General features: G+C 41.6%; 3 protein-coding genes across 10 annotated transcripts; 1 reads left to right on the top strand and 2 right to left on the bottom strand.

Moving 5' to 3' along the window:
• Positions 1-37: 37 nt before the first annotated feature.
• On the bottom strand, positions 38-10,291 carry patz1 (POZ/BTB and AT hook containing zinc finger 1). 4 transcript variants are annotated; one of them, XM_029151871.3, is made up of 6 exons: positions 7,863-10,291; positions 6,915-6,978; positions 6,660-6,831; positions 6,244-6,402; positions 4,053-4,265; positions 38-3,689 (listed from the first exon to the last, which is right to left on the bottom strand). In XM_029151871.3, the coding sequence occupies exons 1-6, from the start codon at positions 9,107-9,109 to the stop codon at positions 3,235-3,237; spliced, it is 2,310 nt and encodes a 769-aa protein (XP_029007704.1). In that variant the 5' UTR covers positions 9,110-10,291; the 3' UTR covers positions 38-3,234. The 4 variants fall into 4 exon arrangements, with proteins under 4 accessions (XP_029007704.1, XP_029007705.1, XP_029007706.1 ...); XM_029151872.3 differs by having other exon boundaries at positions 38-3,686; XM_029151873.3 differs by lacking the exon at positions 4,053-4,265.
• Positions 8,945-27,558, top strand: sfi1 (SFI1 centrin binding protein). Of its 2 annotated transcripts, none has more exons than XM_055508727.1 (31): positions 8,945-9,064; positions 19,721-19,792; positions 19,884-19,994; positions 20,116-20,210; positions 20,316-20,433; positions 20,525-20,627; positions 20,741-20,897; positions 21,023-21,184; positions 21,294-21,364; positions 21,446-21,538; positions 21,633-21,730; positions 22,072-22,138; positions 22,278-22,408; positions 22,492-22,573; positions 22,656-22,834; positions 22,963-23,038; positions 23,166-23,261; positions 23,352-23,428; positions 23,526-23,628; positions 23,727-23,823; positions 24,117-24,277; positions 24,354-24,428; positions 24,732-24,806; positions 24,901-25,077; positions 25,161-25,366; positions 25,477-25,560; positions 25,641-25,836; positions 25,936-26,005; positions 26,093-26,225; positions 26,308-26,407; positions 26,664-27,558. In XM_055508727.1, the coding sequence occupies exons 2-31, from the start codon at positions 19,752-19,754 to the stop codon at positions 26,835-26,837; spliced, it is 3,408 nt and encodes a 1,135-aa protein (XP_055364702.1). In that variant the 5' UTR covers positions 8,945-9,064; positions 19,721-19,751; the 3' UTR covers positions 26,838-27,558. The 2 variants fall into 2 exon arrangements, with proteins under 2 accessions (XP_055364702.1, XP_029007695.1); XM_029151862.3 differs by lacking the exon at positions 8,945-9,064 and adding an exon at positions 19,121-19,642.
• On the bottom strand, positions 10,435-18,988 carry eif4enif1 (eukaryotic translation initiation factor 4E nuclear import factor 1). 4 transcript variants are annotated; one of them, XM_055508728.1, is made up of 19 exons: positions 18,967-18,988; positions 17,678-17,823; positions 17,528-17,601; positions 16,928-17,055; positions 16,533-16,807; positions 16,102-16,300; positions 15,815-15,969; positions 15,136-15,274; positions 14,764-14,937; positions 14,302-14,573; positions 13,651-13,725; positions 13,105-13,291; positions 12,858-12,946; positions 12,559-12,692; positions 12,331-12,412; positions 12,126-12,246; positions 11,740-12,045; positions 11,476-11,643; positions 10,435-11,313 (listed from the first exon to the last, which is right to left on the bottom strand). In XM_055508728.1, the coding sequence occupies exons 1-19, from the start codon at positions 18,971-18,973 to the stop codon at positions 11,126-11,128; spliced, it is 2,919 nt and encodes a 972-aa protein (XP_055364703.1). In that variant the 5' UTR covers positions 18,974-18,988; the 3' UTR covers positions 10,435-11,125. The 4 variants fall into 4 exon arrangements, with proteins under 4 accessions (XP_055364703.1, XP_055364704.1, XP_029007700.1 ...); XM_055508729.1 differs by having other exon boundaries at positions 11,785-12,045; XM_029151867.3 differs by lacking the exon at positions 18,967-18,988 and adding an exon at positions 18,398-18,767.
• Positions 27,559-27,611: the final 53 nt, after the last annotated feature.

Here is a 27,611-nt window from a genome sequence, read left to right as displayed (position 1 = left end):
CAATGTTTTCATACCTTCCAGAAATAATTTCAAGCAATTATTAGCTTTTTCAACTGCAGTTTATTTGATGCTCATCTCTGTACCAACAAAAGAGATGAGGCTCAATAACAGAGTACAAAAACAAATATCTATAGAAAAGTATGCTTATATTGAAATGTGTCCAAAGACGTCATAACAAAACATGTAGCTCACATGTTTTAAGAGCTTGTCTTGTTGAGTATGATGATAAAATACCAAGGTAATATATTGTACATTTTCTGTGTGTTTTTTATACAAAAGTGTCAATGTAGCTCACTCTGTACATTTCTTAGCTTTAGAAAAGAGGACCTTTTTTAATCCACTGCTGTGCACAATCAGTATTTGGAAGGCACTTTGCAACAGACCAAAAGCAGAAAGCAAAACATTTAGTCCTAAATAATCCATGAAAAGATTGTTTACATTTAGTACCAGCATGAGTGAAACTAATCATTCATCCCAATGAAGAAACCGCTGAAACAAAGGCTCGTATTTAATTCTCCCACTTTCAAATACTAATAACAAAGAAACCCTTATTATCGTTTGAAGGAGGAAACGCTAGTGCAGAGGGGATGGTTAGGAGGAAACAACTTGGTCACAGATGTGAGTCGTGCAGCTAGCAGTGTGAGCACTACCAGAGCAGAGTGAACAGCGGAGCTAATGCTGCCACCAACCAGTGATCGACATTCATCCTCCAGCTCCGCTCACGGACAAGAACATGCAGTTTACACATCCTGTCAACAAGGCCGTGACGAGCATCGCTCCACAAAACGGACAAGAAAAAAAAATCTAAATATATACAGGACCACCACTGACAGACATCGATCATATTGGTTGGTTCATATATATTTATATATATTTATAGAATATGTATGTGAATGGTATATACACTTGGTACAATCACAATAAAGCCATAAATAATATAGGAATGCACTGAAATTAACAGACCATACCCACAAATAATTATTGAACAAGACAGAATGGGAACAAACACAGACATGACACCGTTTTTAACCGCATCATGGTTTCTCTCACACACTCTCACACAGTTGGACTGAGTCTGATTTGCATCACATTACAATTTTTAACAAAAACATGTTAATAACAGGTGTGTGGCATGAGGGAGGCCTACATGATAATAATTATGTTATATTGGGTGCTTTGGAGCTAAATTCATTAATAATCTAGTTTTATTCTTTACTATGTGCATCATGATTATTAAAAAAGTCTGTTTGGATTTTTCACTGATCTGGACCGGAGCAATTAGGCTAAAAATGTATCTATAACAAAAGGACTAATTTCAGTTATTAATTGAGCGAAAACATTCTCTAGTTTAGTGTCTAAAATATGAAGGTTGCTATGACAGTAAATATCTTTGGGTTTTGAAAACCAATTTAGAAAACAGCTCAGCACGATATAAAGGTTCAGGTTAACAAAGAAAGCAGAAACGTGGATGTGAGGCTCCCACTGTGCACAGATTTGATGAGAGTGGACTGTTAAAAGAAGGATCACTTGATACCAACGATATGGATGAAAGACATTTCAACGATACTTCCATATGATTGCACGTGGCTTCACTTAGTAACCTTTAGTACAAACACAAGACACATGGTCTACAAACAGCACAAGTAACTCAGACAGGGTGATGAGCGGTGCGAGCTATGTGGGTGATAAAAAAGCACTGCTGGATTACTGGAGCCTTTAACAGTAAGATTTTTGATGGTGGTGGATCCAGGTGTGAATTCTTCTTCACACCACAACCCGTTACACAACACACACATAACAAATACATATTTCAACTGAACATAATTTAGAATAACCAGTCAACAAAAAGGAGCAAATCACAAGATTTTTGTTTTGACAAAAAACAAGGAAGCTGTACACCAAACCATGGGCATGAATAAGTTAATAAAATATAATCTACATTTCTCAAAATATATACTGAAAATACTCCCAACCTTGGTCCCTGTTTCTTGTACACAGCTGATTGAACACCTATCAAACAATACACTGCCGTTACTGTGGGGGTGCAAAGCTGGTTCCCCACAAGCTCAGGGCATATTTCATCACGCGCGTGAGACCCTAGACAACACAGACTTGTTAAATAAACCCTGCAGATGTCTCACTGCAGATCATGTTAGGAAACACCTTTCCACTCTTCAATCGCAAAAAAAATGTACACGTTACAAACAACCAAATACAACAAAGGCATTTTTTACATCCAAATAAGCTGCCAATAGATGAGAATTATACAGAGGAAGGAGTACATCATTACCCCACAAATGCTTTTCTAAAATAATGACAACAATAAATAAATGCCAGTGAGACTGAAAGTATGTTTAGACTGTCTGTAGCTGTTGTCTACATTGTATCATGTTAGTAGAGGAATTAACCCTGCCAGAAGCATTACGGTGGTATTTTATTCTACGAGGTAGATTCATTATTCACTTGATGTTGACTATATGAAAAAAGGATTTCTCCCAGCCTTTCTGCTGCCAAATGATCTTACAGCAAAGGCTGTAAGGATTCTAATTTAATGTTTAATCATACATTTTCAAAAAGTGCTTGTGAACTGATAGTTGTCCAGGACTGCAGAGAATTACGGTTAACCATCAATGCTGCTCAGCAGCCTTTCAACTTACCTTTCGTACAAATGTTTACCGGTAAATGAAATATGCCATGAGCCTGATAGGGATGCAGTAAACTACTAACAATTCCTCTCCAAGGTCAATCGAATCCCTGTCATTAAGAAAAATACAAACCAGAACAATCTGGATACAAATCTCAGCTCGTTGATCTGAAGTTAAGACGTTTACGACTTTTAGGGGAGCAAAGACTAATACAATTAAATTGTTGTAATGGCCAAGGGGTGACCTATCAAGTACAAAAGCGCAGTTAAGGTGGGCAACCAGACAACAAATTACCGGTCTTAAAAATGCTGTAAATAACCTTATGCCACAAACATGTGCAACCAATAAAGCTCAGATAAACACAAGCCACAAAAAACCAAAAGCCTACTAAGCATAACTTCAACAGATCCACTTGAAATCAAGGAAACCTTCATGTCATTTCTTTTAAACAAAATAAAACACCATGCACACACTTTTCATACTCTGAAAAAGTAGAAAAACAAAGAAAGTAGTCTTGAGGCAAGGTTATTCCCAAATACAGAGAATCCTCTGTAGCCTGGCTTCGTCCAGCAATAAGAACAAATACACGTCATTTCCCTCCAAAGTCAATTCCACTTTGACCTGCCTCAGCGTCCACTAACGAGGAGGCGAAAGCCGACTGGACAATCTGAAAGCCAAAGGACTCAAGCAGAGACATGTTTTGCTGAGGGGAGAAAGGAGAGGTGAGGGGCGGGGCGAGATCACTCAATCCAGACCCTGAAATCCCCTGGATTTTGTGGGCTTTGTGAACTCTGTGCTGGTGCTTGTTGAGGTAGGACTTGGTGCGGAAGGCCTGACCGCATATGCCACAAGTAAATTTCTTCTCGGGGTCCGTCTTGGCTTTGGATCCCTCTGGGGACCCCATGGGCCCTGCAGAGGCTCCGTTACAGACTAAAGAGGGCATCTCAAGCTCCGGGCCGTCAGGTTTGTGTGGAGATTTGAGCTCGTCGCTGTTGGATTCCTCTGATTCCAGGTGAGGACATTTCTCAGCATCTTCTCGCCCTTCTGCAGGAAACACACCACGGACAGGAAGTGGGGAGCGAGATAGAAGGTGAACAAAGGGAAAGGAGGGGAAAGAAATGCAACAATTAGGCCAGAACTAATATACAGCAGGTAATCTCAAGTTAAACAATAATCCACTTGCTGGCTGTCCCCTGTAAATTTATATCTCACATGAGAAGACAACACAGAAAAAGCATTTGTGACAACTGATTATACACAGAAAAACACATAATAAAGTTACTACAGCATTAAAAATCTGCTAGCTCAGTCCAATTGGCCAGTTTCCACTGAGAACTGTGCTGTCCTCATCCAAGCAGTGGGCCATGCTTGCATCATGCCCCAACCCACCCTCTGGACTGTACTGACCTGCGACAGGCCCAGGGACGGGGAAGCCAGGCACTCCGCCAGAGCGGCACTCCCAGAAATATGGACCCCCGCCTGGCTTCCCCATGAGCAGCTCAGGCTGCAGGCCCAAGGCTGGAGGGCCAGGCTGGGGAAGAACTGGGTGTCCAGAGAGCCCATGAAAGCGACCCTCTGCCTCAGACGAGGTGAGAAGCAGCTGGCGACTGGCGCACAGGTCTACATGACACGCGGCCGGGGAGACAGGAAGGGGGAAGGACAGGGAAAACAGGCCGGCGGAAACCATATGGACAGAATTACCTTCATTTCATGACTAGTATTGGAAATGCTGTCTGAAAACACAGTATGCTAGACAGGTTTACTAGTAACCAAGTCTCTGTGCTGCACGAATCCCACCTTCTTAGCTGTTGCGTGGAATTTATTCAAATCTAATCTTTTTCATTTCAGTTCAGATGTCTGAACTAAGCGACTGTTTGTGATCAGTGGAAAATACACTGGATGTGAATCATCCATTTACTTATATACAAAAATGTGTGTGGTACAGGTCTTCTCTATATATTTGCTCACTGACGTTCACTAACGTTTCCTGCTGAACCTATCAGAACATGACTTTACTCTATTTATCGTGGGATCCCATTTCTGGTCCTCAAGGCCCACTGCCCTGCTTGTTTTCCCAACCAAGCCTGTCTCCACATATGGCTGATTACCTGGATCAGACATGGAAAGTGCATCAGTAGTAGCTGGGGTATTTCCAGCATCTGACTAACTGAACAGACCTGATCCAGGTAATAAGCAGGGCAGTGAGATATACCGGCCCAGATTGGGAACCCCTGATGTAGAACACAGCATTTATATATGTAGTGTAGTTTAAATGTAGTATGACACCGAATGAAAACTACAGTGAAAACTACAGTAAATATAGTGACAGTACACTTTTAGCCATTCCCAATAGTAAATCATAATTTCGCTTTTCTGCTGAAGTACCAGATGAGCTTTGAGAGACATAATCCAAACTATCTCCAAAATACAAACAACATTATGATGATTGATTCAATGCAACAAGTAAAACTACTATACTATTCTCTCCCACTGATCTTTGTCTCGCTACAATTTGCCTGGTCTGCTGTTGTACTGTCTGTGCAATAAAACATTAATTAACATTAATTACTCTGCTCTAAACAAAACGTTCAGTTACTACAAATGTCAATGTTAAACTACACACAGCCCATCACAGTTCACCTAGAGTAGCTTATTGTGCATCAGGCCCAAAACTGCTGTTGTAAAAATCTAAATCAAATTACGCTGATTAATAAGTGGCTGCAAGCTCAAATTCAAGGAGAAAATTATTTTCTGGCAATGTCCGCTGTGCACTGTCTCTATGCTACTGTTCTCCCACAGATATGTCACCACCAATAAAATAGTTCAATGAATACACAGTAAATGGAGCACATATTAGGACAAACATGCAACACTGTGCACTGCCGGAATAAAACTGGTGATGGATCAGCCAAGCAGGAACAAACACTGTTAATCAGACACTGCCATGGCCATGCTGAACAGACATACAAAAACAAGCTGACTCAGCACACCAATATTCTTACATGATTACACATAATGATGACCACCTTTAATGTGAGCCCTGATGGTTGGAACTTAAAATCTGACAACATAATATTTTCTAACTTCACCCTGAATAAATATTTTTCACTGTAAGCACATTAATAGAATGAGAGCACAGAGTAATAGGTGGCCTTACTTATCAAACTAATAAAATACGAGGCTTCACTTAGAGCTATGGAAGTTAATGCTTCGACTTCCTATTGACTTGTATTTGATCATCTCTATCAAACAAGGAACTTTTTGTAGTGAAAGACAGCTGCAGCCATGCCGACTTTTGACATGACTAAGCACTGTAAGTAACTGCTGTGTTTCCACCTCTGTGTGGAATTCTATGGAGTAAATAATATATGAGTAATAGTCTGAATAAAAGATGCCTACAGTTTGCTAATAGTATGTAACCAAGGAATGAAATTGCACAGTAGTGTAAATGTTCAGGCAAAAAGCTTGGCAGCAAAGATTGACGTATGCTTGTGTTTTAAACATACACAAAGATGCAGCAGCATGTTTCTCCAAACAGCAGCAGAGCAAATGAAAGCCAGAAACATGAAAATCTGGGATGGGGCGGGCGGCTGCTTGCCTTCCACTGAGCACTGGCGTCCCATGTGGTAAGGGGTACCGTTGTGCATCTGCAGCTCCCCCCTTGGCTCAGGGAAGGTGTGCATTGTGGCTGAGGGGGGGAGTGGAGAGCCATGGTGCGTCTTTATATGTACCTTAAGGTAGGATGCAGTGGAGAAACCTGGACCAGAAGAGCAAAGAACAAGGCACTTGTTTCACACACGCTCTGCCTTGGCTTTGGGTGAGGCATCCTACCAACAAGGACGGGCTGTCAGGTGTCAACTGTAAATCTGCAAGCCTGATGGTTAATTGGGGGAAGGCTTGAACCTTCAGATGGCAACCTCTGAGTACTTGTCAGGACGTGGAGCAAGGCTGTCTCTGAGGAGCGTGTACAGTGTCTAAAAGGCACTTAGGATTTTGATTCTGTTAAACAATTACCTTTGTTGCAAATGCCACAATAGTTATGCGTCCCTTCACTGTGTTTCTTGAGGTGGTCCGTCATGTAGGCAGCTCGTAGAAACTTGCCACAAACTTTGCAGGGGATTTTGTCCTCATGGCATGCAAGGTGTGAACGCAGGCGATCTCTCGTGGCAAAAGAGGCATTACAAATCTGTAAGACCAAACACACACACACTTAAAACCACTGAGGGATTCCACAACACATCCATTCTAGCACATGATCCTAGCTGTTACCTGGCACTTGTGGGGTCTCTCTGTTGTGTGAACTTGTTTGATATGCCCATTCAGGTGGTCTGGTCTGAAAGGACAAACATTCAGGAAAACATTCAAGAGACTGCAATGTATGTCAACCAATGTGACAAGAGGAAGCCAAGTGATCAGGCCTGAACAGTAACTCCACACAGCAGCTTCCACAAAAATGTTCTCCTCTGTCATCATTTCCTTCTGCTGGGATTACACCAATGTGCACAGTTTCAACTATAGTTCTGACTGTTATTTATTTACTGTCCTGTATTTTAACCTCCGAGGCAGCAGGTGGTGACACATAGTCTGTAACAGCCTGAGAAACTGGAGTTTGAGCTGAAGCTGCAACAAATGTGCAGAAATTTAAATACAGAAAAACAAAGTTGTAACAGCTTTTCTGCGTTAAGGTTGCTACACTGGGTTGTGACAGGACTTGCAGAACATCTCCATAGTATTAGATCATAATACTTTCCCTTCATACTTTGAACATTTCAATATTCCAAATGCTTATTGCCACATTCACTGTCAGAAACATGTTCCATGTACAATGAAATGATTCCTTTGCTGTTTACACTGAATACCAAAAGGATAACAATTAGGAGGAAGATTTGAATAAACTACGACAGATAAACAATGTTGTAGAAGTATGGACAATGAACAACTTTATGTGAATGTAAGTGTGCAGAAATGGCAATGTGCAAATGAGCCTTATGTGCAATTTAGGACTTATTAAGAATCGGGCTACTGCATGTTTCTATATAAACTCTTTTTGGCAGTTGATGATAATGTAACTAACGAGATTTTTGGTGAGTGCTGGCACTTGTCAGTTGTTAAGACTCGAATCAGAGTCTCCGTTTTTATGTTTATGTACACTGTGCATCATCTGGAAACCGGGGGCGTCAAACAACGGCCTCAGTCGCTGGCAAACGGTGAACTCACCTCGAGAAGCCTTTACCACAACTTTGGCACACGTACGGTTTGCCAACAGAGCCGTCGTGGGAGCGCACGTGGTACGACATCCTGTCCTTGCGTTTGAACCGGAGCCCGCACACCGGGCACGCGTACGGCTTCTCCCCGGAGTGGGAGAGCTTGTGTCTGTTCAGGTGGTAGACGTCGCGGAACACCTTCCCGCAGATGTCACAGCCGACGTGCCGCCGGGTCCGCTCCCTCTTGCGGCCGTTGTCCAGCGGCAGCCCCCCGTGCAGCAGCACGCCGTTCTCCACCAGGCCCGGCTGAGACACAAGGGACATGGCAGCGGCCGGCGACAGGCTGTCACCCACGCCGTGCGCGCCGCCGGCGGAGGCTCCGTGCTGCGCTTCGTGGTTCTTCAGGCGCGAGGCTTCCGTGAACGCTTTCCCGCACGTCCCGCAAGGAAACAGCCCGTTGTCCTTGTCGGTGCTGTGGTTAAAGTGTCCGGCTTCCACTGGTCCGCTCGCCTTCTTCGGTCGCCCCCTTCCTCGCTTCGACCCCGGGGAGCCAGCGTCGTGATGAAACGCGTTGCCCGTTATTTCCGTCGACGGGGAGACCGACAGCCGCTCCACGGGCTCCAGCATCGGCACCGAGGACCCGCCGCCGTCCTCCAGTAACACGGCGGCGGCTTCTCCGCTCGCCTCCACATGCATCTGGGCATTGTTCACAAAGCTCTGGCCGTTCACCAGCATCCCCGTTCCGTTCACCAGCTCCTGCTGCGCCACGGGGAAGCCGAGCTCCGTGGCCGCCGTGGCCTGGAAGAGGCTGGCGTCTCCTCCCCGGCAGGTCGGGACGAGGATCTGGACGTTGGACTGTTTGATCACCTCCTGGCAGATCTCGATGACGGACCGCATCAACAGGAACTTGGCAGCTGTCATCAACTCCGGGAAGCACTCCAGCCGCACCACGATCCTGGAGGTGTAGGCGAAGTCCAGGATGTCTTTAAAAACTTTCGGGCTGATCGTGTGCATCTCCAGCTCCTTGGCGTCGCCGTCGTCCTCCGTCTGGCGGCCGAAGACCGACTCGAAATACTCGCTGCACGCGGCTAACACTGCCTTGTGGGCAGGGAAGCTCTCCTCGCCGACGCGCAGGACAACATCGCAGAACCTGCCTCCATCTTTCCTCTGAACGTTGAGGTTGTGTAGCATCTCCGCACTGTGCTTGCTCACCTGGTAGGTGTACGAAGAAGTCCAAGACGGCTCCGCTACTTTCTCCATGCCGAATTCATCCAAGTAACACTGGTTGTGAGCGACGACGATCGGAGGAATGTCGTATTTTGTGCAACGATGTCGGCGTGTTGTTACCAGCTAGCTACAAAACCCAAAACCAGGCGCCCCTCCCCGTCGGTTTAGCATCTAACGTTAAACGTTAGCAGTAGCAGCAGGGAAAAAATGGCAGCCCCCCAGCTTCCTGTGAACTTTGACCTCGGTTTGTTGAGGGGTGGGGGTCGCTCTTGTTCTGTGTGTGGGGGGGGTATTCTCTGGTGTTTCCTCGTGAATTCGTAATTCTTCGGAATATTTCATTGCGTGCCCCACGCAAGCAGCCCCAGCACCGCGGGGGGCTTTCGCGTCTTGACGCCCAAACGTAACCAGGCAGGTCGCTTCCTGCCTGGCGTGTTTGTAGAGCCCCCTCCCCCACAGAGCGCGCACTGAGAGCCGCACCACACGTCAGGCGGCGCGCGAGCGGCTCCAGGTAAACCTGTATGGAACCTGGTCCAACTGCTGCACGGGAGGAGGAATAGGCGCCCGTGGAATTCAATTTACCTTAAACGAGTGTAGCCGCTCAACGAAAATAAACGGCTGATGATCAACTTAGACCAAAATGTTACACATAACGTGATTTTAATAAATATTTTGGCAGACCTTAAACCATAAACAAACGTGGGTTGAGGCTACTTTTAGTGACATTTTGAATACTAAATATTTCAGTTTACAGCTACTGTCGCCTGTTCCAAGCCATAGTTGAACTTTGGCAACTGCCCAAATCGCATTTTCCTCTACAGCTAAGAACATACAACTATAGTTGCATTTAAAATATGTTTTCATTCAGAAATATGTGACCTTATTGCAACAACTGTCAAACCTTTTAGTTGCAAATGTAGCAGTGTCTGCAACAGCCACCACTCATTTTATGTAGCTTATGTTTTACATGCATACTAAACCTCTACCACGAGAGCTGCATATGCTGTTATTTACAGTGGTTATATCAGAATTGCATTAACTTTAGCATAGCTACAAGTTTTACATTTATACATATTGAATATACAGCATTATGCAGTCCAACAACACGCTTGTATGAATTCAAATGTATTTTGCAACAGGAGTTTTGGGCCAGTTTTGCTTGACTACATCATGTTGGAAGGGAAAACACTGCTTCTCTTGAAAATACAGATGAACTTTAGATAGAACTGAAGCTGGTCCAGCAAACTACTAATAAAACCCCAATAAATTACCCCACCTCAGTCAGACTGAGATAGTTTGATGTAAACCACTAGTGTAGTCAGTGACAAACTTTTACACATTGAAAGACAATTTGAAGCAACTCTGTTTCTCAATATTTTATTTATTAATTCTATTGTGCTTTTTATAACTTAAGCACATAAACTGAATCCCAACCACCCTCAAAATGACGGAGCAGTGTTGCCCCCCTTTCCCAGTGACAGGATGGATGGAGGAGACAAAAGGGGGAAAGAAAAAGGCACAATCATCCCCTGGAGGTATCCTGAAACACTCCAGCCACTTCTACAGAAAAAGCCACTAGAACAGTAAACATTATAAGTTACTACCCAACTTTTCTCATTGGAAGTGTCCCTTTCTTAGTGCAGGTCAGGGGAGAAATTAAGATGGACAAGACTTAGGAATGCTACTAGGTCTTTGTGACTTCCATTCAGTTTTGACTGCAGAGTAGTTTTGCCTTCCTGATACCAAGAAAACATGTCTATATACACGAGAACAAAAGTCATGTCTGTACAACAGAGTCTATACATTATTTACTGCACAAACTAATACAAAAAAACCCTCAATTGCAAAAATCAAATCTCCATCTTTCACCTCTTCAAAAACACTGACTTCAAGGTTGAAGACCATGCATGGTGTGGACAATCCAGTTCGTTCTGTGCATTGTCTTGCAAGCTAAAGTTCACATTTACGGTATGAAAGAGGTGGAAATGGGAAAGAAACGAAACAAAATACAAAGTGGAAAAAAAAAATTCTATCCAGCACAGTGTTTTGATTTTATGGCCGGAACTCCAGTTCATCAACACTTATGACCTTGGCTGGCATGGAGGGGAGTGGCTGTTCTAGCACATCTGTGCCAAACCACTTAGCAAGGCCTAGAGGAGGACTACCACCATGTCGCTGGGAGCCATTTGTCCTGTGGGGGCCTTGGCTCTGTGACTGAGGGCCTGAGATACCTTGGTGTGCTAAGGTGGAGGAAGGAAGGAAGAAAATAAATCATAGATGTCAACTTCACTTTACCCAGTTTCTGTTATTACTCTTGCATAAACATATTAGTGACTTCATTCCAAAAATACTCTCCTACACTATAATTGCAAGTCATAATATTTGATAATTCTTTAACTCACTTGGTCTCTGTTGAAGCTGCTGTTGCATTACTGCTAGCTGCATCTGAGTACTGGCTCTGGGAGACAGAAGTGGATGCCCTGGAGCACCTATAGGGTACAATGGTTGTCCAAGTAGGGCTGGAGTCAAGCCTTGGAGTTGTGCAAGGTCAACATGTTGCGGAAACACACCTGAGTACAATTTACAAGTTCTATTAGTTAATTTAGGATCAGAAAATTACGAAAGCCTTTACAGTTTAAATATTTAACAGGTAAGAGATAACCAACCTCCTTGCATAAGAGCAGGAGGTCCGACATGTTGGGGCTGGATACCTTGTGCCAGCATTCGATGAACAACATTAGGGTGGAGCTGGGGGTGCGGACGCACCATAGGCACATGGGGTAGCAGTGGTAACGGATACATAGGTCGAGGGAAAGATGAAGGTCCTGGCGGCACCATGCCAGATCCGCCATGTCCTGCAGATGCAGGTTTTAAGCGGTCCTGGTCCTTGCTCTGCACACAGTTCTTTACTCCTCCAGACTGAGCAGTATTCCCATCCATTGCTTCCAGGTAAACATTTGAGGAGCTGCCGTCTGCAATTAAAACACATTGCCATGTTACAGTGTTTATCATTTGCAAATCAAGGAGTTGTGGGTAAAGGTATTCTCTGTACCATCCTGGGAGTGTGCCACTGGCTCGTCCTTGGTCTCTTGATGACTCGATTCATCTCTGCTCTTTTCTTTTGTCGCATACATTTTGCGGATCACCGAAGTGGGTGTAAACGAAGGGGACAACTGCAAAAAGTAAAAAATAGTAAAAACATCAGCCCGCGTTTCAAGATTATGCCATACTTTGTCAATGAATACTTTAACACCAACCATGCTGGTGACAGGATTGCCTGGAGAATTCCTCCCAGCAGGTTGATTGCCTGGGCCAGGGGAGCGATTAACACGCTGCGGCCTGTAGATTACAAGTATATGAGCAATACATAACTAGCAAATGCTTTAAAAAGAGAGAAAAAAAAAAAAGAAAACACCACATGCACTAGCTGTAAAGGCTAACGTGATCATTGTGCAGTATTTAGATAAAAGTTTTAGAGATATAACCTGTTTCGAAAAGACTTGTCTTGGGTTGGCTTATAGCCAGACTGGAATGAGTGATGTCCATGTAGTGCGAGGTCCTGCTGGAAAGCCAGGGCTTCCAGGTCTGCTTGATTCACTGGCATAGAGAGCACCCTCATCTGTAGACGAATCACACGGACAAAGAAATTAAAATCAACTGTACATGAGTCAATTTACACAGTATTTTAGCTTGGTGCCTACTAATGAGGTATCCAAAACTAAAAAAAAAAATCAAAGTTATGCAGAATGTTCTAATAGATCTGTTATACCAAACTTTACATTACCTGTTGTTGTGCAGCAGATCCAGGACTAATAGACCTATGTACATCAGCAAACTGCTCTGGTAGTATAGGCTGAGGACCAACAGGAAATCCTAGTGATACAAAAAAAAAAAAAAAGGGGGGGGGGGCATTTAAACCAAGTATAGAAGCACCCACAATAAACCATGTCTGGTAATTTCTTGTGTCAAATCTGGGTAAAATAAAGATTAAAACTTTAGATTTTTAATTGCATATAATACATCAAACTAACCTGCTGAAGGTTGCAGCCGACTGTTAAAGTAGTCAGGTGACGGTGCCCTCTGCGGAAAGAGAGGTGGTGAGGGCCCCTTGTGTAGAAGGCCATGCAGAGGTGCAGCAGTTGCTGAACTTTCAGAGCTACCGAGCAGATTTCCAAGCAGCGTAGGGGAGGCACTACGAGCAGAACCACCCAGGAGTTCCTACAATGCAAATACTACAATTTACCATCAGGCAGAGCCAACCAAAAGTGGCTTGTAAGAGAGTCTTAACTTCTTAAGTTTTTCGTGTTTGTTTTTATATAAACAAACTGCACATTTGGTGACATCGTCACAAGAACTGGCAATTCTCAATGCTTAGTGATAACACTCTGAACCAACATTCATTCCAATATACTGTATATCTTAGAAAGGCCAGTTGACAAGAACAAAACATAACATTCATTGTAAAGCAGACTCTGACCGAGTATGACTGGCACTAAATCATCTGGGCCATAGAGATGCACAGGGACCTCTAGCCAATAATACACATTTGCTACACTTAGAGGAAATATTTAACATACCTTGAATATATTTTTCGGCTGCTGAGCAGGCACTTGAGCATCAGACAGTGCCACCACAGCTGGGTCAGAATGTTGCTGCATTTTTCCACAAGAAAGAAATCTTAACGGTGGCAAATCATTTCAACAGCATTTCCTTGTAAAAACCCAGCTCAGTAAGCTTTTGCAATGTACAACTTGGAGGGAATTTAAAGCTTAAAAACATCAATTGAATTACAAACTATCCTACCAGTAATATAGAACCTTTGTATGTGAGACATATCTCCAACTGCTACATTGCTGCATGCCCAATGAGATGGACTTTTACAACAGAGTAAACTGCAGACCACCTCTTTTGCAACTCAGTTCTTTTACACCAATAGTCATATTCTCTATAAATTCCAAAAGCAGTTGAGATGCTACCAAACAGAAGCCAAACAATTCAAACTGATTTGCAAAGAGATGACACTGCAACTTTCAACATTAGAAGCAGAACAACCTCCAAACAGTGGGGAAGCAAATTTATGCCCATCACTTTCTAGTTCTTTGAATTTGTGCTCCACGTTGCATGAACCACCATAAATGTCAGTTTCATTTCAACATAAACATGCTATGTTATTCATCAAGTGAGGCTGGAAATATAGAAAAAAAAAAAATATATACACAAATACTTACATTGTTTGTGTTGGTTTTAGGATGAGTTGGCAAAGTACCACTTGCCTTCATGCTGCTAACCAATTTATTAAAGGCTGACATGTCTGTGTCACGAGACCGTGGGCGCGTACCAGAGCCGCCTGTTAAAGCCTGCTCTAAATGTTCAGCCATGAACGGCGTGCCATTTCCTTTTTGTGGAGGTGGCACCTTTCGCACTTGTGGTTCAGAGCCCAGCTTCATCCCCTTCATCTCTCCCTCCACCTGCTCCAGCGATAGCACAGCTCCAGAGTTAGCTGGGGACAGACGATTATTCAACCTTACATTACACAATAAGATTATTTGGTGCTTTTATGTAAAGCCTTATTATATGCTTTAATATCAGTGTCATTGTGTTTCATGAAATTGTTACGTCACAAGCCATCTAGTACACAAAGAAAAGGTATACCAACTAATTAACTATTATAACTATAAACCAACACCCACTGCTTTCACGTAGTCGAGCTTTGTTGACAGAGAGGGTGGAGAGAAGGGGCTTTAGGTCTACTTTGGCCTTATGCAGCAGCTCCAGGATATCCACCTTCTCTTTGCCATCTGACTGGATAGGTGTGAAGTATGGAGCCTGTCCCTTGCTAGGTGAAATGCAGTGAGGTTCCAGTCCTTCACAGAGGAAAACAAATCAGTATTATGAGACACCAAAACAAATGTGTTACAAGCATGATGACCATATATAGAGAAATGAGTAAACATGGCACAAACTGTGATCTACAGTTGAATGATGGAGGTTTGATTAAGTTCAAGTTATTCATCACGTTAAATACACTATATAGATATACAAACATGAGGTTCATCCCTTACCCGCTAGTTTTTCTAGCTCTTCATGAGGAGTGGATCTCAAACTGCTTGATCGGCTGCCTGAGGGGCTCATGTTATTGGAGAACCACTGACTGAAGCGACTAGCAGATACAGGGCCTTCCCCTAAAACGTCTTCTATCATCTGTAAGACAGAAACGGTGGTCTAAGAAAGTGGAAAACTTAAAAGTTCTGCAGGTCGAACACTGTGAGGACAAAGTTTACACTTACGTTTAGATCCCTTTCCATCGATATACCACAAAATGCGCCAGAAGATTGAGGGCAGTGTCACTGAGTGAAATTCTTGATTGGCCATGTGTTGGCTATGCCACAAACCCTTCAGCTCCCAACTTTGTTATTTAATTTGTAGCCATGTTAAATTTATCAACTAATTAGGGCCAGCTCTTATAAAGCTACAGTGATGGGCATAAATTTTATAAAAAAGCTTTTACAAAGCAGTGACAATCCCCACCACCATAGAAGTTGCCAAGTGTGATTTGTGCAGAAGTGGTCATTTCTGCAAGCTTAATTGTCACATTTAAAAGGAGGCTTGTTACATTTAAACTGCAAAATATTCCCATAAATAAAATACAAGAGACATGTGTGGAAACCAAAAAAGGCCAAAGCCAATAAGTGATCTTTACACCTCAAACCAAACAATTTCCCAGTGCACCCCAGTACTTACAGATGCCAATCCAGGCATGGTTTTCTCAAGATTGAAGAACTCATTGAAGTCAAAGTCCCCAGTTGACTGTTCTGGCAAAACATCAGGGTGGGGAACCTCCTGATCAGCTGTAGACTGCAAACTCACTTGTTCTTCAGCCTGTCCATTGCATTCCACTAGAGTACACCAGACATGTGACAAGGTTAAGCATCTCTATATGGTAGTACCTCACACTGGTCTTAATGGACTAAACGCCACTAAACCCAAAAAACATTTCATCTTAAAGCAAATATTAAATTTTGACATGCCTTCTTTTGTCGGCTCAGTCCTCTTTCTCGACCGCTTGGACTTGCGCTTATCATCCTCCAAAATTTTGTCATCAAATCCAATTAGCTCAATCGTCTCAGACTGGCTTGTGGGACCCCCAGAGAACCATTCTGGCTCCTCTTCTGCATAAGAGTCATTCCTCCTTCTTTCACTAAACACACGTTTATCACCAAAATCTCTCTGCAAATAAAGACAAGACGTTAACAGGCTAAAACTACAGAAACAATTGAGGTAAACCTTGTGTCAATATGGTGCCAATAAATTTAAACGTGACTGCTCGCTGCACTCATTTATATTTTTGAATTACTAATATTACATAAAATGTCTATTTAAAATATGAGTTTTCTAATGGAAAATTAGGCCATATTACAGAAAGGGGAATTAATTAGGAGCAAAAGCAATCAACACCAACCCTGAATCTTTTATCTTTGAAATCTCTCTCACGTTCCCTCTCTTTCTCTACACGAGCTTCTCTCTCAAAAGCTCGGGCAGCAATTATGCGTCCACTGCCGATTCGCCGTGTTCCTCCTAAACGGAGACTCTCATTCTCCTTATTTTCCAGAGGGCTGATTGGGCGACGAGTGTGTGGCGCAAGTGCAGCATTGCCTTGGCATCCACCTCCAAAGCTGCGTCGCTGTGGACTCAGTACGACATCCAGATCATCCTCCTTTAACCGCTCACGAGGATCTGAATAATGTGTGATTAATGTAAACTTCATTTTCACAAACATCGTTACTAAAAACAGGACACATTAGACCATAATTTTAGTTTGAAGTAAAATTTGTAGATTGTCTTTGACCTCATTACCTGGAATTCTTCGTTTCAAAGGAACTCTATCATCCACATAGTCCTTTTTAAAACCTTCCACTGGAGAGCTACGCTCTGAAGTGGGGTACAGTGAGGCATGCCATTTCTCAGGATCCCAGACACCATCACTAAATAAAAGAAAAGAAATATTCTCAAACGATTAGGTACAGACCATCTTATGAGCCTATGGTGCATTTTATTAATGCCTCTATTGTATCAAAAAAGGCAAGTGTGACTGTAGATGACCTTTCTAGAAAGCAATGTAGTTTTAAGACTCATTAAATACCATGTTTTAGAGGGACGTTAAAGATGGCAACCTAAAGAAATAGCCCAACAAAAAAAGCTGCACAAATGAAATTGACCCAAACTTGGATAAAAAGGGTTCAACTGAAAAAAAACTACAATACTGAAACAGATACTATGAATTTAAAGTTAAGAAAACACTGATTAGAATATAAAGACTTGAACTTTCAAGATCCACAGAGTCCGTTTTGTATATGCCTTAATCACTAAAATCAAGCAAAATGTTGCTTTGTGTTATACAAATAGACAGATCCTTCTTTAAATTAAAAAGAAAACAAAAAAACAAAACATTTTTACCTGTCATATTTCTGAGAGAGACATTCTGGTCTTTCATTGGAAAGTGGCAGTTCTTTTATTTCCAGAAGCTCTTCCTGTAAAATATTTGAGAAATCTTGAAACAACTCCATACAGGCTTTAACTGCTCACAGCTATTAAAAGGTTTATCACCTTGGTATATCTGTAAGGAGCTGCGTTTGCTGGCTGTTGCTTCGGTTTGTCCACTTCTGCATCACCGTTCTTCTGTGGTACACAAAGCTCGTTCTCCATGGTTTTCAGACTAAGGGACAGATTTCTGCCCAACAACAGTTGTGTTCCTGTTTAAAAAAAACAAACATTTAAATTATAATTTGAAAGTTAAACATAAACCTGTCTACCCACAGAAAAAAAAAGTAAATTATAAAAAAACATTTTAGTTGCAAAACAACCAGAGCCCATAAATCACCTAAAACTGACAATAGAGGCTTAGAATAAAACAAAGAGACCTCAACACAAAATGGAAATAATACATTCATACGTCTGTAGTAGACATAATTTCAGAAGAGGTTTGACTAACTGCACAAGCCAATTAGTCAGTTAATTGACAACAGCCAGAAACCCCTGGCCATGAGACGCGATAGGTCACGCTGCCAATTACCTAGCATTAGCATTAATTGACACATTTTCTGTAGCACTTTGAATGTGGACGGTGCTAGAGTTAAATAATTGGCATACGTAGACTCTGAACTTAACTAACGGCATGGCCCAAATAGCAATTTATCGTTATTATCTCATTCTATGGAGGTTGGCTAAGCTAACGTCTCAGTTAAAAGTAAACCCTGGTTTACAGAAACCGTCTTTAAAAAAGCAAACGTATATTTAGCCCACTTAGACAAACAAAGGTTAACTTACTTTAAAGTTTGTGTGATATAGTTGTAGCCAACAGCCGAGCAGCAGCAATTCACGTTGGTTAGTTAGTTAGCTAGCTAGCTAGCTAGCTAACCTAGCACTTTTGGCTAGCTAGCTAACTAGCTGGGGAATGGGGATAATGCCCACCCACAGCAAGCCCTAAATCGTAAGCCGGTTGAGTTTTTGTAGTGATTTCAAGAATTGCACACTATACTGGGGTAACTAAATACAATAACACAGGTCCAAATAACAAATTAGTCCACTCGGAGACTGTGTAATCTCAAATAAACGTCTGCTCTTTCTCTGTTTTCTAAGTCGTAGCAGCAATTTTCCTCTGATCACCGCTTTAAGAAGGTCCTTAAGAAGATTACAGAGTGCCCCGTCGCGCCTTTGTAGAATTTGTGGACCAGGTGTTCGGTGTTATTGTTACTTTAAATAATATTTTAAAATTTAAACCATAATACAAAAATTATATGTTATTTTTATGCTATGTCTGTGTAACCATTACATAGTTTCAAGAAAATTATGTAGTTTTCTAGGGCCTTGAATAACATAAAATATAGAACACTCACTAGGCATTGCTGAGGGCAGCTATCAACTGTGCAGGGGTTCGTTCGATTTGTGGATGAAAGGCATGTCAGCGAGCTACATTACGTGAGAATATAAGATCTCCGCCCTCACAAGCTATTGAGGACTGACATTTCGGTTGCCTCTCTAAAAGTACCCGTTAGCGCTTGTGACGTGTAGGACTCTATTTTTATGCAGTAGACTGATAAATATCAAGGCGTATGACAGAGGCATACGTTTAATGCGTATGAACAAAAATCATATGCGGGTGTCTACTGCGCAGAGCGTCAGCGCAGGCTGTTGCCGTTGACAACAGGATCTCTGGAACGGAACTGTCCGTCACGTGACAAGGAAACTAAACGCGCGGAACTTAGTTACCCAAACACTCTTTTTCACTCATATTTTGGGCATTTTACTGCAACACCAACAGTTTAGGATGTAGTAAAGTGTTTTTTAACGTTGTTTAAAACGAAATTGTAATGCTTTAGTTCTGTTACTTGTGGCGTCGTGATTTAATATCATGTACAGTGACCTTAGAAAGTTACTTCCACGACCCAGACCGACCAGTGTCCGACCTAACGGTGAAACCAAACTTGTTCGGGATGTCTATACAAGAAAGGTTCCCTACAGAGTTGGATATAACTGGAACAGAGGCGGAAGACTCAAGGAGCTGAGAATAAGGTGCTTAGACACTTTGTCTTCATGTTTATCAGTTTGAATTTTTATTATTAACCGTCTCCCTGGTTTTAACCAATACAGGCATTTGGCAAGAAAGTTTCTGAAAATATGGATGAAGAATACCTTTGGCCGAGTTCGTCCTCATAAGGCCAAGTAATTTGTCACACTTACTTTATGTTTGTGAAATGTTAATGTCCTATCAGAATTTGAATTCTCTAATTTAAAGATTTATTGCATGTTACAGGACGTACTACAACATTGTGATTCTGCGACGAACCTTTGAAAGCTGGAGGGATGAGTGGTGGACGTCCAGGAGGGAGTGGAGTCTTGCATTGAGGGCAGAGTGTCACCACAGGTCAGAGTTTATGTTAAATGCTGTGTAAATACTGTGCTTTGGTCCAGAGACAGCAGTCATATTCCCAGGTGCAGCAAACAGAAGGTGACTGAATGTGCTTACCATCGTTTCTGTGTTTCAGGTATTATCTTTATAACCTGGTCTTTCGTAGCTGGCGAACATTTCTGTCATTGCAGAGGGAGAAGAAGACCAAACTACAGCATGCTCAGACATTTGGTATGATTTTTTCAAATTGGAGTATAACAAATGTTTATATAACCACACCGCCTGTCAGATATCACAAATGTGATGTGTCAGTAATCTCTTTGTTTTGTTAACCAGCTGACAGGCAACACATGCGTCTTGTCTGGGACAGGTGGAAGGTTTTTATAGAGATGAGGCGCATGAAGAAGAGGATGCTTGCATCAGCTCTTGAGCTGAACAGACACGTGACTCTACGGTAAGTTTACTGTAGTTTCAAAGTAGTGCTAACCTCGTAATCTGAAACACTTTATTTGTTGTAACCCACATGTACTTTTTAATTTGAGCAGTTCTGCGTGGTGTTTATGGCAGGCCAGGCTACAGCAATGTCATGAACTTGATGCTTTGGAAGGCCAAGTTCTAAAACGGCGTGCTTTGACTTTACAGAGAAAGGTAAAGATGCTGTCAGACTCTTTCATTTGTATTTACCACTATTTAAATCAGCAAAAACCTAGGTTGTTGCTGACTATTTTTTATGATTTATGTACGGCTACTTTTTCCCAAAGGCTTGGTTCCAGTGGAAGGAAATGCATGCAGCTGCCTGTCGTCAGAAGGAGAAAGAGTCCGAGGCTTCACTTCACTTCATTCTCACACAGAAAAGAAAAGCATTGCATCAGTGGATACGTTATGTATCCTTTTGCCAAAACAAAAAGAAGTCAAAAGGTAATTTATATTTAATTGCCTATGTTTATTCTTTAGTTAAAATCACGGCATCATACTTATCTTGTATATCTAGTATATCTTGTATACTTTCTTACATTATTATTTTCCTTCTGTTTTGTTTTTAGCTGTGGCTGAGCGCGCAGTGTATCTTCATTTGGTGAAGGCGTGTTGGAGTAAGTGGAGCAATGCGTTGCATCAACGATGGAGTGAAGAAGAGCGTTTACAAACTTCAAGTAATTTGTCTAAACGGAGCATCCAACGCAGAGCTCTGGATCGATGGAAAGTTTGTATCCTATTGATGAAAATATCTTTGGTTTCCATCATATGCCTAATGCTGCCATTAGTAAGTGCTTGTAATTGTCAGTTCAGTTGTTTGATTCTTGAGCTCATCAGTAGATGTGACGCTGTGCCGAGAAGAAGCTGAAAGAAACCGTATGGCAAGTCAACATTACCATCATCATTTACTGGTAAAAATAAGGGATAAAGAAAATATAAATAGGCAATGTTCTTATGTTTTATGTACTGACCACTGTCTGTTCTTGTTCCAGAATGCTGGATTACAGGGACTCTCTATTAACATCATGTGGAATAAAACAAACAGATTGAACAACAACATGGCTGTCCAGCATTACCATCAAACTGTAACTGATAACAAACGTCTTCTAACATTTTTTTATAAGTTAAGTAGTTTAATTAAAGTTTGTGTCATATGTTGAAGCTTTATGTTTTGTCCAGACATTATGTAAGTCCTGGAAGCTGTGGCAGGACAGTCTGGAGGAATCTGAAGATAGGAGTTTTCAGCCACTAACAGAAATGGCACAGAAAAACTACAGGTGTGTGTGTGTGTGTGTGTGTGTGTGTGTGTGTGTGTGTGTGTGTGTGTGTGTGTGTGTGTGTGTGTGTGTGTGTGTGTGTGTGTGTGTGTGTGTGTGTGTGTGTGTGTGTGTGTATATAAATATAAATATATATACATACACAGAATTATTTGAATGCCTTTAATAAGGCTCTTAAAATATAAAAGAATAAAAGAAAAAAAATATATATATATTTTTTTTCTTTTCATCTTCACTTTATGTTGTGAGCTTTTTATATTTTAAGAGCCTTATTAAAGGCATTCAAATAATTCTATGCTTAATTACGTTTCAATTTGACTCATGCATTTTTGTCCCGATAGAACATCCCTGTTAAGCAGCTGTTTAAAATACTGGAGGGAGAGACTTTCTCAACAAAGGCACCTGAAGGTATTGTTATTAGGAAAAGTAAAAGCATGGCATTACTGACACAAGACAGATATAAACTTACTCATTCACGAGTTGCTTCCCCAGATATCTGTTTGATACCACTACATACTCACGTTGTATACACCCTGCCTTTCTTCAGGAACTGGAACATCGTGCAGAAATTTGGTTTACAGAGCGCATGTTGCCCCGTGGCTTCAACTCATGGGTTGAGTTCACTCTTCAAAGCAGACTTTGTAAACAAAGGAGGCAAAAGGCAGAGGTCTACAATCAGTGAGTGACTGTCTTTGTGTGCTGTAACTCATTTCCAATCCAAGTAGAGCTGATTGGTCTGTTGACTGTTAATGTTGTATCAGACAGCGCCAGTACATGTGGGTATTTTACACCTGGTGGGGACAATCAGAGAAACTGAGAGCACAGAGGCTTTCAGAGCAGACGGTAAGCCTTCTGTAGATCCAAACTATGTTGATGATCAGCACAACTGTAGGTCAGACACTGACACACATCTCTCTGTTAACAGGCAGTTCTTCATGAGAGACGATGCTGCACGCAGAGAGCCTGGTCTCGTTGGAGGCAAAGGACCAAGCAGCAGATCCAGGCAGTCGAAAAAGAGAAGGCTTTGGACCATCTGTACCGGTCTAGGCTTCTACACAAGGCATTGACAGATTGGAAGGACAACAGCACGGAGATTCGAGAAAGGTGATGCTGCTGATGATGATGCATAAGTAATGCTGCTTATGTGTGTTACCTGCAAGTACACAAGAGTTGAGTTTGAGTTTCTAGAGTTCCTTCCTATAAAATTGCGTCCCTATTTCTTTGCATTTCAGGAGAAACAGAGAGCAGCAGGCCTGTCATCAGGGTGACCTGCGCTGCTTGAAATGGGCTGTGGAAAAATGGAAAAAGGTAATTATTTTGTGGTCTTCATCCTGCACAGATTCCAGATGATCTGTTCATTTACTGCAAGGTATCGGAGCTCAGCTCTTTTTCATTGTTGCTCATGGGGTCTTCTGATTCTGGTGTGTTTTTTTAGTTTGTTCACAGCCAGAGAATGAAGAAGAGCAAATTGGCTCAGATACAGCGCTACAATGAACGTAAACTTCTCAAACACACATTTGTAGCCTGGAAGGTATGCGAGTAGCTGTTACAGGCAGTACATGTAATTATGTAACATTATGGTATGTGAAAGCTGATAGACAGTGGCCTTCTGTATTCACAGTCACATCACTCACAGATGTCGCGCATCCACGCCCATGCAAATGAACTTAACACAAGGCAAACACAGAACTTCCACAGGTACTAAAGTCAAAACACTTCTATCATAAACTACACAAAAGCCTCTCAAATCACAAATCAGGGATCTGTGTCATCATCATTAATTGGTCTACTCCAGGATGGTTCTCTCAACGTGGAGGGAAAATACGATGCTGCTGGCAGAGGACCGGCTCAAGGAGCAACAAGCACAGAATCACTTTCAGAATGTTCTTCAACTTAAGGTTAGAAAGCAAAACAGTGTCAGAATGACTACAAATATATTTCATTTTATGCATCTATGTCTTTGCTCATTGGTTCATCTTTACACAAAATCTTTTAGGTGTTTTTTGCTTGGAGAGAAGCAGCACAACATGCAGTGTCAAGGCGACACCAGCAAGAGGAAACCATCAGCAGAGCTCAGAGGTCCATAAACCAAGGTAACAACGCAACTTTAGACTCAAGTTACTTTTTAATTGTCTATATTTATTTATTTTTAAAGATTTAGGGGTTCGTTTAGATTTAGTGATTGTCACTTCATGTTGATATGCTTTTGAATACATATTCTCAAATGTTTCTTCAAAATAAGGGATTATCTACTTGCATTTAGATTTTATTTGTCCCATTGTCTTTCCACACTATTATCTGCTAACATTATTGGTTTGTTAGAATTCCACTGATTATTATGTGTCTGAATTGTCCTCCAACTTATAACCTGTTGTACTGTGTTTAGTGCGGCTGCTGTGGTCTTTCAGGCAGTGGAGGAAGCAAACCAGAGAAGGTCAGAGGGAGAGGATGTGTATGGAAAAAGCCAGGCTGCACCATAACGCTAAGATTCTCTGTAAAGCACTGAAAGGATGGAAAACACATCACGTTCAACACCGGAAGAATAAGGTTTACACATTATTATAACTTCAATACAACCTTACATACTTTAAGGTGCATTATTAAAAATGTTATCATTTCACAGGTGATGAAACGACAGGGAGTGTTGTTACTGAGGCTAAAGATGTACCAGACCTACTTTGAGCAGTGGAAAATAAAGGTTTGTTAATGTTGTTTTACGTGTAGAGTAGAGCAGTTGACTTGTCAGGAGAAAATTAATAGTATAGTCAACTTTACAGACAACAGAAGATTTGATATCTTATGTGTCTGTCAAGTTGGAAATTTGACTATTGCTCATGTTCCCCCTTTAATTTAGGAAACTAAGAAGAAAAGCAAGGGAACAGGCATTATTTATTTTTATTATGTTTCCATGTTTCATATGATGTTATAGTAAGAATCATACCAATATGTGGCTTTTGATTTTATGGCGTTAACCTGACTTTGGTTTGTATTTTGTCAACAGCTGCTGCACAGCAGGAGGGAAGCCAAGCAGACGGAGCGTGCACTCTGGCATTGGTCCCTCACACTTCAGGCCAAGGTAGCACATTCTTTCCCAAGAACCTCACAAATAAATGAAATCCGAATGAGAGAGTTGTTGGGTTTACGTAAATTGGGTTTTGAACTTGCTGCAGGTGTTGTATGGATGGAGGCTGTGGGTCACAGATCAACGTAGGAAGCAGGAGCAGGCGGCCATTGCTGCACAGATCTACAGAGACAAGCTGCTGAAGGAGGGAGTGACATGCATTCTTACATATGCTGCTCAAATGAACGATCTCACATCCACATTGACGCACCTCAGCCAAGAGCAGGTGTGGGCCTTTAGTATGCTTATTTAGTACATTTCCTGCAACCTCAGATGTTTTGTGTGATAACACCTGCCTGTTTCTGGCAGAGATCACGTCATCTGCAGAGAGTAGTTAAGCGCTGTGCTATGCGGTGGAAGCAACGGGCCCTATGCAAATCACCAGAAAAGCGAAAAGACCACGGGAAAGCACCAAATAAGAGTGTGACCTTCCATTTGACGACACCTGGACTGAGGAGCCTCTCTACGTCGGAGTCGTTAGAGCAGGAAGCTGAAGATGGGAGACTTCTCAAGCAGTAAGTCTGAATTCCAGACCAGTGATGCTCTGCTCATTTGTTTCACAGATTGAATTTTTGAAGTTTGAAATTTATGGAGGTTTTTTTGTTTGTTTGTTTGTTTTTTGCAGGATTCCTCCCTGCATGCCCCGCCGCCAGCCACGCCGCCGCGAGGAACTGTTTGGGTCACCACAGACAGAAATGTCATTTAAAAAGTAAATGTGAATGAAGCATGTTCTTCAATTTAGAGATTACTCGTGTATCATCATATTTTATAATTACTTTTTTTTCTTAGCACTCAGAGGACATGTGATATCAACAGTGCTGAAACATCGTCGAAACTCAGAGAAGACAGTCGTTCATCATACACCTCCACACATCAAACCACCATCACCTCTGCAGACGTAGTTCAACCTAACAAATGCACAACCCAAAGTCAAGATGTTCTTTTACCCCCTTCTGCCTTCATGACCACTGCAACCAAAGTTATGGTAATAATCAGCTGTTTTAATGTTGTTGTTTTGGTTTCTAAATCATGTAATTTGAATTTTAATGTATTTTCTCTTTGATCTTCTTTCAATTTGATTAAGGCCAGTAGCTCAGGTTATGGACATGCTCGACTTGCCACTTCATTTAAACATCACTCATCAGTTCATTCAGGTACGGTAGCGACTCACTTCCTCACATTAAATGGTTTGTCTTTAATAAACACAATGATTAAAACAACTCCTGTGATGCTTCTTTAAGCTGTACGTCCAAGAGCATCTTGTGGAGAAACTGTAGCAGATGCAACAGTCGATCCAGCTTCAGCTTTAACAAAAGAACTGATGGACATTCAGCTGGAGATGAAGAACTTTCAACAGGACAAGAAGCAGCTCCGGTAACAAAAGAGGGAAAATACCTACTTCTTCTGTTGTTGAACAAGTCAACACCATAGTAACTAATGTTTGCGTCTATTCTAGTGCATGGCAAAAACTCAAAGATGTTTTAGAAAATTGGCTGCAGATGAGTGGAAAGGAAGAACAAATGGAGAAAAATGAGACTCTGCAAGAGCTGAAGCAGGTAAAACATGTAACCTGTTTGTTTATAATTTACACAATTTCATGAAAAGCTATTTTTTATTTCTAATTTTTGCATCCAAACCATCTGATACTCAGCACAGCTCAACATAGATACTGCCCACACTTACACTAATGGCTTACATTTTGCATGCATTCTTCTATGGGTTCGTTTGAACAGTAAATCACTGAAAAAGTCACAAAGGAAGTCACGTAGAGGGAAAGTGTATAAAGTCTCTGTTGATGTTTAATGTTGACAGCTGGAGCAGCGCATTGACAAACTGTCCTCCAAAGTGGCCAAACAGAAACCAGCCATGTTACTGCATGTAGAGAGGATCCAGCATTTACAGACTGTCCTCCAAACTTCAGGAGTTTCTCTTCTGCTCCAACAAACAAAGGAGGTGGAAACTACACACTCTGTGTTGACAACATGACAGGAAACCAACCTGCCCCACACACACTCGAGGGATGATTGTTTGGACTCTTGTTTGTCTGTCACTATCACTTTTATTATTTTGGAGACTGAACTGAACTGAAATATTTTGGCACATTGTTCCTATCACCTGCTTATAAGAAACAAATGATACCTTAGTGTCCAGGTAATTTAGCATATTTTTGTTGAATATATAGTGGAAACAGTCCAATTGACATAGTAAAATCATTAGTCAGGTATATTAAATCAATCGCCAATTCAACGTCCACCCTGTAAATATGCAAAACATTTGATAGGGGTTGTCTTTGTAGCAGATGGTGCTAAATATCTTCCATATGTGAGCAAGAAGTGATTGTACTTTTTTCCAGAGAAGCTGCTCTTGCGTAATAGCTTTACTGTTTCTTGTTAGTACCAGCGCTTGTCAAACTGGGAAAAATCTATTCAGGAAAATTAGTTATTTCAGACCTGTGGAAAGCAGAGTTGTCTAGATCACTGATCTGATGATGAGGATGCGAGGACTTTACCCTCTTTTACTGCTGTTGGCCTTTGTCTGCTGCATCAGGGGTACGTTTCATTACTGTCTGTCTTTTGTTCACGTTTATTGTTATTAATCTTTTAGTTATTGCTTTATATTGTCGTATTTGCATTTCAGAACATTAAACTAAATTTAATATTGCATTAATAAATTTTATTTAATAAAAAGTACCCTAATGGTTTACTGATGTTGGCGTTAGTCTCTTTTTATAAATGAATGTATAAAGAAATATATTCTGCA

Source organism: Betta splendens, chromosome 5 (genome assembly GCF_900634795.4).
Source record: "Betta splendens chromosome 5, fBetSpl5.4, whole genome shotgun sequence".
Classification (NCBI taxonomy): domain Eukaryota; kingdom Metazoa; phylum Chordata; class Actinopteri; order Anabantiformes; family Osphronemidae; genus Betta; species Betta splendens.
The sequence above is the reverse complement of the archived record's forward strand: the minus strand, read 5'-3'. Positions and strand labels throughout refer to the sequence as shown.